The 13,012-nt window shown below is 35.3% G+C and overlaps 1 protein-coding gene across 1 annotated transcript in view; it reads right to left on the bottom strand.

Annotated features, from left to right (window-relative positions):
- LOC112058531 (protein Wnt-6) overlaps positions 1–7,882 on the bottom strand; it is a 68,315-nt gene extending 60,433 nt beyond the window's left edge. The window contains exon 1 of the mRNA XM_052891217.1: positions 7,626–7,882. Coding sequence (XP_052747177.1) covers positions 7,626–7,687 — 62 coding nt within the window. The 5' untranslated portion in view covers positions 7,688–7,882. The remainder of the gene's footprint in view (positions 1–7,625) is intronic.
- Positions 7,883–13,012: the final 5,130 nt, after the last annotated feature.

Below are 13,012 nucleotides of genomic sequence, written 5' to 3'. Positions count from 1 at the left end.
TCTATTTCTTTTCATTTGGTCGCATGTTAGCACTACTGGTTAGAGTCACGAACCAAGGAAAACAGGATATAGTTATGCTAAAAACGAAGACGATTTAGATGTGTATGTAAAGCAACGTCGGCACAACTTAATCAATTGTTTTTAATACATATTTTGTATCTTACACAAGGAGACGCGTGACACAAAAATCGTTGCTTAAAAATCACTAATTGACCGATGAAATTTTTTTAATTCTTTGAAGGATGATTTAGGTATAATTATAAATATGTTTCTATTTAACTGACGCTCCCTCAGACAGAGACGCGCCTGACTGTACCACTTTACCACTACGATCAAAACAAACAATCTTCCAAAAACACATTGCAGAAAAAAACACAGTCTGTAAAAAAAATTGTTCGGAAGCTTTCATTTTCTGAAACCAACAACCCCCCACTAACATATACCTACCACAATGAAAAAAATCATACATTCAGTTCATTCGGTTAGTCAACAATGTTCGAACAAGACAACGTATCGGGTCTGTGAGTAATTAATAGTTATTTAAACGACTATGTAGAATCGATAAGATCTGTTCATAATGGAAATCTTCTCAACAGTTATATTATGTACTGTCATGGCTCGAAATAAAGCAGTTTACCTTTAATAACTCAGCTCACTCGGGAATTATCCAAAATGAAAAAATAGGCTAAGAGTTTGTCATGACCAGAATCTCGTAATTTTATTAATTGAAAGTAAAATTATTTTTTAAGGTAGCCTATATTTTGTTGTTAAATAACCTCCTCCATCTTCGAGTGAAAGTCCTATTAAGATCGTTTCTACCGTACCAGTACAGACAATTTTTGTTATGATATCGTGTAAACTATAAGCAATTGAGAAATCACAGGTATTTTTTATCACAGACATCAGATATTTTAATTTTTATTATATCAATAAGTAGATATTGATGAAAGTTTGTCAGCTCATAATCCAAGTAGGTATAGAGTTTGGATCATATGTTAATATTTTCTTCAGGAAAATACAACCCGCGCTATAGACGTTCGGTTTTAAATTTACTGTTTTATATAATCGAAATTTCAATCAAAATTATTAGAAAAAAACTATACTAGTACAGTTATCACTTTTTCTAGGTTATGCCACATATCGCAGGTTATTGTTCTTAAATAATTGTGATGTGTGGCATAATGTAGTAATAAATATATTTTCTTTCTTCTTTATTTCTTTTCTTTCTTATCACTGATGGTACAGTTATCACTACACACGTACGATTTTTTTTTTTCAAAACTGCTCCAACTAGCCGGGAAAGACTGCTAGGAGTGGGCGACAATAGACCAACGATCAAACGAATGAACGGGGATCGAACCACCACCCCTCGGTGATAAGTCCAATCGCTCTTACCGTTGAGCTTTTTAGGCTTTAACTAAGGAGTTCGAGTGTTCAGTTAAAACTGTGCAGTTAAGACTGAATGAGGGAGGGAAGACGAAGTTTTTAGTTCGCATACGCTTAGTTTCGAGAACCTTACGCCAATAAGCTTATAACTTTAACGCGTCCTGACTATGATTAACAAACTTTCTGTTTTTCTAAAATGACGAATATCAAGCTGTGATAGCTCTTGGTCTATAAGAAGAAAATGTAGATATACTGCCATAATTGAAGTACTTCTCCAATATAAAAGGCTACACTGTGATCAACGCCTTAGACATCAATTTTTATCCCCGGCCACTAAATTAAGGTTCTTGATTAATTGCAAATTAACCTCCAGTACCCGGCGGTGCCCGTCCGATATGACTTTATTGAATTTCATGGCAGCTGATTTATGCGAGGGATCACGAATTTATTAGCGGATAAAACATCGATTATAAATAATAATAGTGTAAAAGGGCCTTGTGGGTAATATTTTATGTTGATGCCAGTGACCGGTTGAGTTGATGTCGGTTGATTTAGATGTTGATGAACTTTTGTTGATTTGTTGTTACCACTGTTTTCTAATGACGGTAATAAGATTAGTATAGTATTAAATTTGTTGCAATTTTGTGCAAAGGTTTTGTGTTCATAGGTGAATATTGTCAGCGCAAAATTATCAGCACTTTTCGATATCAGACTGAATTGGGTGTCATTATCAAATAAAAGTAAAGAGGAACATTACTAATAACAATAAGGTTACTGCAAAAAATTGATTTAAGTGAGTCTTACGAGTCAATGAAAACGTAAAATTAGCATTTTCCGGAAATCCTCAGAAACATTTTGATGATTTTTTAAAATCATGTTTTTTTATATGATTCAAAATATGAAATCTTTTAGTGCGGGGTTGTATTATCAAAATCGGACAACCCGATAAAAAGTTATGCTTGGTTTTACATTAAAATTAATGGGTAAACAATCAAACTTAACAAAAAAAATCGTTAAAATCGAAATTGTTCTTGAGTAGGTACTTCGAGGGAAAATGCTCTATTGATTCCACTACGAGTATATTATATTATCTGCATCTAAACTGTTTCCTTCAAAAATATTAATCGTATTTTCATATGTCTTTCACAACTACCTAGATCAAGCAATAACATGATTATTTTTTATTGAGGTTAATGTTATTTATACATACATACCCTAATCCGGAAGAAACTGCATGTATCCGTTTATGTATCATAAATTTCCGCAAAAATGACGCTTTTTAACTGACTTCATAAAAAAAGAAGGAGGAAATTATCAATTCGATGAGTATGTTTTTTTTATGTTTGTTACCTCAGAACTTTGTCATTTCTTTTCTGAAAGAATTACATGAAAAATACTGGCTGAAAAACCTAAATCTTTATGATATTCTTTATAAATACATCATCGGGCTAGCACCACCTTCAAACTGATCATCAGTTAGTACATAATATGATATATAGAACTTAGAATGATATTATTTTTCGCTTTTTAGTTTAGTCAGTATGTTTTATGTTTTTGAAGTAGGTTGAATTTTTATTAAACTTTTTTATAGTTAGTTTCTTTTCTTCGCTCTACTGAAGCCACATAATTAAATCAATCAAATCGTTCCAAGAAATGGAAAGTACCCTCAAATCAATCATAACAATGACATATAGCTCGTGCGAGCGACATAATTAATGCGCACCGACCAATATGAGACCACCGTTAAATCAAATCCGAACAATAAAAGATGAACGTGTCCCACATTTGGCACCGCAGCGGTGAACTCGGCGCGTGCATAATCGCCTTTATTGCACTTCCCAGTTATAAATCTCGTAATAATAACTAAATCACTAATTTTGTACTATGCCTACCTTTTGTAAAAGCGAACGTATGTTTGCACATCTTCATCGGCCTGTATCCGGGTACAGCTAGACTTTTTTTTTAATGCAAATTCGCTCGCTTTCGACCATGATCGTCGTCATCAACCCATATTCGGCTCACTGCTGAGTCTCCTCTCAGAATGAGAGGGGTTAGGTCAATAGTCCACCACGCTGGCCCAATGCGGATTGGCAGACTTCACACACGCAGAGAATTAAGATAATTTTCTGGTATGCAGGTTTCCTCACGATGTTTTCCTTCACCGATTGGGACACGTGATATTTAATTTCTTAAAATGCACACAACTGAAAAGTTGGAGGTGCATGCCCCGGACCGGATTCGAACCCACACCCTCCGGAATCGGAGGCAGAGGTCATATCCACTAGGCTATCACGGCTTATACCATGATCTAACCTGATGGTAAATGTAGATACAGTCTAAGATGGGACACGCTTGCCTAGAAGGTGCCTATTCACTCTTGTTTTGAAGATATGGAACTACATACGATATTCCCTATTCCGTGTCTCCTCATCTCCTTTGTCTTGTTCCTTCGTTTTCTATTACATTTTGTAAAGTCGTTTAACCATTGAATTATTTTTAGGGTTCCATAATCAATCCCACAGAGCCTTTATTAAAAATATTTTGATTGTTTTTTTTTTATACTTGATGTATCGCAATTTCCGTTTGTCCGTCTGTCCGTCCGCGGTATTGCTCAATGATTATCTCATTCTAGAAAGCAGTAGTTTAGCGTAAGTATTCAGGATGTCGACAAAATCATCGACGCCATGCAAAAAAATTTTGTGGATGTGTTAATACCATTTTTCGATTTAGGGATCAGTTTATGAAATATTAAGTTTGAGTAATTACTCAAAATTATCGGGCTTCATCATCATCATCATCATATCAGCCGATAGACGTCCACTGCAGGACATAGGCTTTTTGTAGGGACTACCAAACATCACGATACTGAGCCACCTGCATCCATTTCTTATTCTTCAGTATCGGGCTTCAGTATAAAAACCTGTATAGCCCGACATAGAACTCGAACCCTATTGGATTAGAATACCTACCTATTACACAAATGAAAGCCGAGATGATTTTTTCCCGCGGACGTTTACGTGGCTAGTGCGTCGAAGCTGAGTTATTTAAACAAATAATACCTAAATATTGTCTACAATGTCGAGTGTGTTCAGGTAGAGTAAAAAAGATATATTTATACTATATATTATAATGTAATAACTGCCTCATTGGTCCCGTGGTTAGCTGGTTCAGCTACGGACAATGAGGTCCAGGGTTCAAATCCCGGGTCAGGCCAACAAAAAACAAAATAGGTTATTGGGATTTTTCTTACAAGGAAAATCTTAATAGCAGCCTGGAGTTGGGAAGTTGGCGGTGTTAGTACACCCCCGTGCCTCGGAGAGCACGTAAAGCCGTCGGTCCTGCTCCTGATCTCTCACCGGTCGTGTCGGTCTGCCGTCCCATCGGATTTCGAGAGTGAGGGAAGAGAGAGTGCACCTGTGCTTGCGCATACACTTGTGCACTATAATATCTCCTGCGTACATGGTTAATTTCACCATGAGATTAGCCGCCGTGGCCGAAAAGTCGGTCGGGAGTATATTATTATTATTATTATTATATTATAATGTAAATAAACACAAAATTGTGTATGTGGAGTAGCTAAATTATAATCACTTTTGCGGTGATTTTATAGGTCCGTAACATATCGGATAGTATAATATAGTTGCTATTGGACCTACTGCCCCCCTAGCCAAGTGGCAGGTCGATTCTCTTTCTACAATCTTGACCACGTGACCTGTCGATAGCAAATGTCATTCCCATACATCTTTCTAGTTTTCGAAGCGTTAGCGATCGTAGAAAAAGAACCGAATTGCCACTTGGCTAGTTGGGCTGGACTGACATACTTGTTCTATTCAACATTATTAATATAGTTATCTGTGTCTATTTCATTTGCATTCAATTTTTTGTCACGATCTTTAGCAATGTAGGCTAATCCTACACAATGTTCCAGCTACTATAATACCAATACCCGTAATCCGTCATACTACGATAGCGCATTTGATAGACTATTACAAATGATGCTTATTAATAACAGCGCAGACAAACAGACAGTAGACAGACGTTACAAAACGCGGGCTTGTATATCAACATCCTTAAAATGCGAGCATAAACAATACACTAGATACCTACACACTGTGACGTTTCATTTAAAAATCGGAAACAGTGATTTCATCAGAATTCATTAATTTTCATCATTTCATCATCATTACCAGCGTTTCTTGTAAGAGTAATTGTATATGTTTTATAATAAACTGCCACATGAAACCACTGACATGGCGCTCAATGAGTTTTAAGTTTTTATTAAACGGCTAAACGCATGCATAAAGAAAAGCCTTATTATTATAAGGCTTATTTTCGCTTTAATAACATTAGTATGGAAAGAGGAAGAGGAAGAAAGATCCTCTTGTCTAAGTCAGAAAGTGATCAGTGGAATACAATACCTTGAGCTCGTATCATTGGTGTAAAAATTTGAAGGCGTTTGCATCTTATCTCGGTTACATATATCATATAGATTAAAGCCTCAATAGAAATATAGCTCAAAATGGTTTTAACATACATATACATGTGATCGTGATAGCCCAGTGGATATGACCTCTCCTCCGATTCTGGAAGGTGTGGTTCCGTGGCATGCACCTCCAACTTTTTTCCAGTTGTGTGCATTTTAAGAAATTAAATATCACGTGTCTCAAACGGTGAAGGAAAACATCGTGAGGAAACCTGAGAATTTTCATAATTCTCTGCCTGTGTGAAGTCTGCCAATCCGCATTGAGCCAGCGTGGTGGACTATTGGCCTAACCCCTCTCATTCTGGGTTCTCAATATGGGTTGATAATGATGATACATATACATTTATACTAATATTATAAAGCTGAAGAGTTTGTTTGTCTGTTTGCTTGAACGCACTAATCTCAGGAACTACTGGTCCGATTTGCAAAATTATTTCAGTGTTAGATAATCCATTTAACGAGGAAGGCTATAGGCTATATATTATTCCCGTATTCCTACTGAAACAGGAACCACGCGAGTGAAACCGCGCGGCGTCAGCTAGTAGGTATATAACGGGAAAGATATGACCAATATTCTTTAAGAATATCCGCCTAACGAATAATATTTACTTATATACGCTTTTTATTATTATTATTATTTACAAGTTAGCCCTTGGCTACATTCTCACCTTATGGTAAGTGATGAGGAAGCGGGCTAACTTGTTATGATTAGGATGAAAATCCACACCCCTTTTCAGTTTCTACACGACATCGTATCGGAATGCTAAATCGCTTGGCGGTACGTCTTTTGTCGGTACGGTGGTAACTAGTCACGGCCGAAGCTTCCCACCAGCCATAACAAAACAAAAGTATACGTACAAAAGTATTTTCTATTAATAAAATTAAATATAGTAATTTTTTCAATAAATTGTTGTTACTACTGTCTACATTGTGAACTAGTCATTGTTTCATTAACTTCTGACATTTTGTTTTGGCACTTAAAATAAATGCGTGTGAATTGATGGTCCAGTGTCAAAAACCTACGATCAGCTTCGTTTATGCTGAGATTTATTATTTTTGATCTAAAATTGGACAATTCTTGGTAGAATAGGTATGTGAAGAATAGAAAAATTAACACATATTTAAAACACAACCTTTAACATATACAAAATATAACTCTACAATGCTGTACAATTTTCTTTTGTACTTAAAAATATTTAAAAATGTTTTTTCTTCTAAAATAAAAGAAAATTGAAAATAAGGTGTCCATTTTTGTACTACGTACGTTCGGAACCTTAAAAATGCATAAATGTTTCAGTTTTAGTTGTTCTGGTGTTTGTAATTGCAATGTAAATACCTAATTTATAAAATTCTAGAACAAATTCTTAATATTCATATAAAAATGATAGCAAACAGGATTATTTTCATTATTAGATATTAACTTTTAACATGTTGTAAAAAAATATCTCGGTTTTTCTTATTTGAATCAATATTTTACTAACAACATATAGTAGAGTATGTTTTCCACGTGCATTAGACTTTTGAAATAAATGATTCTAAGTATATAAAATATGGCTCACGTGTTTTATTTTACAAATATTTTTTTTTTATCATATAAAGGGCGCTCAAATACATAATTCTAAAAGTTGCGAGTTAAGCGCTTCAAAAGCTTTGTATAGTCTTTCCGCTCCGTCGTACATCAAACTAACCTCAATCACGTCACAGCTTTTGCTTTCAATGACATACTTAGTATATAGAACTGAGATAACACACTCACCACCAAGAGTCGGTGATAGGCGCGAGGAGCAGCAAGCAAGCGGCTATGAGCACAGGCCGCATAGCTCTGAGAACATCACTGCCTACTCCGGCGTCCTAACCATGTTACCAATAAGACCTCATGGGTAAGGTAATTTTTTTTTTTTGCGGCTCGTTCGTTTTTCGATACAGCTCCGAAATTTCGCGGGCCGTGCGTGTAAGATCCCTGTCGCCGAGAGATCGCGGCATCGACTGACGTTCGCTCGGCCCACCCCAGCGCACGCGCACCGCAAAACGTTTTTCGCGCTATTTTGGCTAATATTTAGCGGATTAGGCTTGATGATTAGAAACTAAGGTGGGGGATATGACCACACGCGTGGGCGACTTCATACGATAAGCGGCCGATCAAACCCGTTCGGACCTCGATCTAGTTTTGGGTATAATTAAAATCGTGTCAGCGTTGTTTTCTCTATACGACATTAATTAATGTTTTGTGTTATGTGATTTTTATTTATGGTGATTGTTTGTCGATAGTGTTTTCCTTTCGTTAATGTATTCATTTATTATCGTATGCATAAATGTTTGTTAATTACTTGCTCTCTATCAATAACTAATTGTCCAGCAACATTATTTGACATAATGGTAATGTATTCAAATAAAATTGAAATTCGAAATTCAAAATAAACTCATCAAATGAAAACTGTTTCGCTGGATATCAAACATTTACTTCTATCGATGTTAGTGTTTCTAATGGTTTATAAAACAGGAGATCTAAATGAAAGGAACATCAAAAGCCTAAGTTTGAATAGCCGAACTTGTGCTATGAGTGAGATTTTATAATTTTATAAATCCCGGTAACACTGGTGTTCGTAATTTTGATAGACACTTATAAACATCTGTTTAAAAGTGCTCGCATATTTATCAGCACCGCACGCCGCACAAAACATACTACCAAACGGATATTTACGCGGCTTGCTTTAATATAGGGAATGTTTATTGAAGGTTCATAATTTGTCAAGGTTTTACTTACATCAGCTGAAATAATTGCGCTAATTCTTCCAAAATGCTATCAGAAATTAAATTGGCAAGTAAAATCGGAGTAGTTCTCTTATAATTTTAAAGGTTTAGATGGTATGATTTTATTATAGGAAGGATGATACCGATAATGTTGATGATGATTTAGTAAATAATTAAATAAAGTATGAATAAAAATCGAATTTGAAGTCACAAAACTGAAGTGGGCACATACGAGTAGGTCGAAAAGCCGATGGACGTTGGGGTCCCAAGGTGTTGGAATGGCGACCCCGCACTAGAAAACAATGTGTTAGTCGACTCCGCATCCGCAGGTGGACGACATCCAGACAGAGTCGTAGGGATTTGCTGGATGCAGGCGGCACAGGATCGTGATGTTTGGAATTCCCTACAAAAGGCCCATGTCCTACAGTGGACGTCCATTGGCTGTTATGATAAAAACGCGATCACGATCTGACAAAAACATTGCTCTATTTTCCAGACGATGTATAAAGTAGGTAAGATATTTTGAAAAAATTGCTACGTGCGGTATCTCTAAATGTGCGACCACTCTAATTAGGTACATTTTTGTGCAGCAAAACGAAGCAGATCAATTTTGTACGGGTGATGGACAGGGAGAAGCGGCTGTGAAGTTTTGTGTTTAATAATAGATACAAGTACCTCGCGCGGAACTAATTGTGTTAAGCAAACAATCGCTTACTAACCTGCACGGTGAGTCGGCGGCGGGCTGAGTTTGACAACCGATCAGCTGTTAACGAATTATCGGATTATATTGGAAGCAAATTAAGCTTAAAACTCACTATTACGCCTCAAATACGTAACGGTATCACCCCGCCGACGGTCCACCCGGCGACGGATTGCCGTCAACCTCGCCGGCCGATAACGTTTTACGTCACTTCGAATTTCCGAGAGCTGGTGGACATTTTTGAGTAGGTATTTTAAACAAGTTACAAACTTGTCCTGTACTTCTCCTATGAAAACGTCGTGAGGAAACCTGCATACCGTTACTTATAATGAGTTACTTATAATGAGTTTTGAGCTTTAGTCAATTCTTCCACTATATATTAGAAATAGTGATGTAATATTATAAGAAATTTCATATTCAAAAAATTTAACTAAAATACCAAAACGAGGTTGGATTAGAACCTGTGCCCGCGTTCTTCCCGTCAGCTGCATATGCACACGTCTATCATGGCACCCAATCTGTTAATAATGCAATGCTGATTTAGGGTTTCACACAATCTAAGAACAGGAGAATTGCCACCAAGGAGTTTTACGCGGCGATAAGTAATGATGTAATATTATAAATAATTCCATATTCAAAATATTAAACCGAAATACCAAAACGAGCGTGGATTAGAACCTGTGCCCGCGTTCTTCCCGTCGGCTGCATATGCACACGGCTATCATGGTACCCAATCGGCTGTTAATAATGCATATTAATTGATACATCGAGTGCAAACGTCAGTAGTGGTCTCTCTCAGGAACACGTTCGCGAATTGGACACGTGAACCGATCACCGAAATAACTTTGAGTTTTTGGTATTTTTTTTATTAGTAGACAGTAATTAAAGAATAATAGGCAGATAGAGTGCACGGAACACGACGGTGTCGTAGTCGTTTCAAATACAAAATTCAAAAACTAATACATTCTCGAGTCAGTACGACACGGTGCGTCGCATCAGTAATTTTTCATTATAATCAAGAAAAATGGCGTTTTATGATTTTAAATATTTTCTAGGTAATTATCTAAAACTGATTTGAATAGTTTTCCAAAAATCGCTAGGGGGACCACGTAATATTTTTTTTCGGATTTTTCAAATTTATCTATCTTGAATCAGTTTTTTCAATGGTGTAGCTGTTGTAATTAAGATTTTAAAGTTTTAATTTTTTTTAAACATTACGGATTGAATTACCAAAATACTTTATTGCTATTTTTATAAATAATGTTTTATTTGTTGTGTAGAAGAAGCTTTAAATGCAATAATTATTTTTCTTTCATCAAGATGACCTTACTTTAAAAATGTGTTCTGTAAAAAAAATTATAAAACTGATGGGTACGACTACTTTAAAAACTTGTGCAGTTATCGAGGTTTGTAAATTGGTATAAAACTTGCGTCTACTTTTAATAGTTACAAAGTTGCTAGTAAAAATGGATGGGAGGTGCGAAACTTTCACCCACCCTGTATAAAATTACCTTCTTATTATTGAACGGATCTAGTGTCGGATATGTCAACATGCTTAATCTGAAAATAGATAAATTATTCGTACTCGAACTATATAACTTTTTACTTAACTTTTAACAAAAAATCTTTATACTGATACACTTAATAGAGAACTAATTAGACAATTGAAGAATTAATTAACGCGGTTTTTTACTAGATAGTTTAGTTTTTTGTCGTTGTAAACTTTAATAGTTTCCTATACAAATTTGTCTTAATTATGACTTACAAAGATATAATAAGTGTAAGTTTTTTGTTGTAATTACAAAAACAAGCCATAATTGAAGCTAAAAATAACATATTATTATAATATTGTTATATGTATTATTATTAAAATTTAAAACTTTTTTTTTTTAATTGAGAAAGAATACAATAGGGAACTTAAGCTAACTTATCCTAGTAACTATACAAATCATGCCCACGTGGAATGGTGGCAAGAATACTGGCTGCATTTCCGCGCTGGACAGCCAGGCTGATCCTTTGCGCAAAAAATGAGCCAGCCCTTCTGTCACCAGTCGAGGCAACTAGCCGCGGTGAAATGGTAAATTTAAAACTAATTATTGTATGTACATTAGACATGTTAAGCCTACAAAATCACCGCAAAAAGTTATCCTAGTTTAGCTACTCTATTTTAGCACACATGCTCGATTTTGTGTTTACTTACATTATACAGGATGTCCCGTAATTAATGTATAATACGCATATGGTAGATACACCATCTAATTATCTAAAACTAATTTGAAAAGTTTTCAAAATTCCTTGGGTGACCAAGGTATATTTTTGTTTCGGATTTTTCATCATCAGGAATCAGTTTTTTCAATGCTGTAGCTGTTGTAATGGTCTATAATGATAATAACTTGGTCACCCTAGGGATTTTTGATAGGGTACTGTTTAAGTAAATAAATAAATAAATTACGGAACACCCAGACAATATTTAGTTATTATATGTTTTAATAGCTTTCCTTGTTTATTAAGCAACTAAATGAAATTAAGACATTTAGCCACCTATGACGGCCTTTGGCACAGTGGCTAGTGACCCTGCTTTCTGCATCCACGGCCGTGGGTTCGATTCCCTCAATTGGAAAATATTTGTGTGATGAGCATAGTTTTTTTCCAGTGTCTGTGTGTATTTATAAATTATATAAATATTTATATGTATTATAAAACTCTAATCCATACACCATACTAACAGGCTACAGATTTATTTATTTCACGTATATTAGACATTGTAACGAATTAACTAATTAGAGATTGCATTAGGTTCATAAACTGCAGAATGGTTTGTTTTTTTTTCCAACTGCATCATTTATTTATTTATTTATACACACATCAATATACTTAATGAACACCGTACTGTGTTATTTAAGTGTAACATGTGTCCAATTAGTACATAACGAACGATTTTATTATTAGGTGTACAGTACATCTAAATTCTCGCAAAAAATATATAATGGATTTAACAGATTCATTGGGACACTACGAGCAAATATATACATATACAGGTTGTCCCGTAATTAATGGATAAAACGCAAATGGCAGATACACCACCTAACTATCTAAAACTAGTTTGAATAGTTTTCCAAAAATTCCCAGGGTGACCAAGTTATATATTTTTTTCGGATTTATCAAATAATAAGCGGTGATTTTTTCAGTTTTGAAAAAACTGATTCAAAATAGAAAAACTTCAAAAATCTGAATAATAAATATAGCTTGGTCACCCTAGGGGTTTTTAAAAACTATTCAAATTAATTTTAGATAATTAGGTATCTCAAAATTGCGTTATATCCATTAATTACGGGACCACCCTGTATAACGGATTTAATAAATTCACTTTGACACTAGGGACACTAAAGTATAACCTGTATTCAATATGTATTCAACGAACGTTTGTTTTATTAGACATTACCTATGCTGAAAAATTATATTATAAAGAAATGAATATTAATTGCGCAGTTGGATACAATTTTAGTTCACTGACGAGAACCCTACCGGCAAAGACGTACCGCCAAGCGATTTAGCGTTCCGGTACGATGCCGTGTAGAAACCGAAAGGGGTGTGGATTTTCATCCTCCTCTTAACAAGTTAGCCCGCTTCCATCTTAGACTGCATCATCACTTACCATCAGGTGAGATTGTAGTCAAGGGCTAACTAATAAA

This window comes from Bicyclus anynana, chromosome 3, assembly GCF_947172395.1.
Source record: "Bicyclus anynana chromosome 3, ilBicAnyn1.1, whole genome shotgun sequence".
NCBI classification, from domain to species: domain Eukaryota; kingdom Metazoa; phylum Arthropoda; class Insecta; order Lepidoptera; family Nymphalidae; genus Bicyclus; species Bicyclus anynana.
Note: the sequence above shows the minus strand (reverse complement) of the source record. Positions and strands in the feature narration are given on the sequence as shown.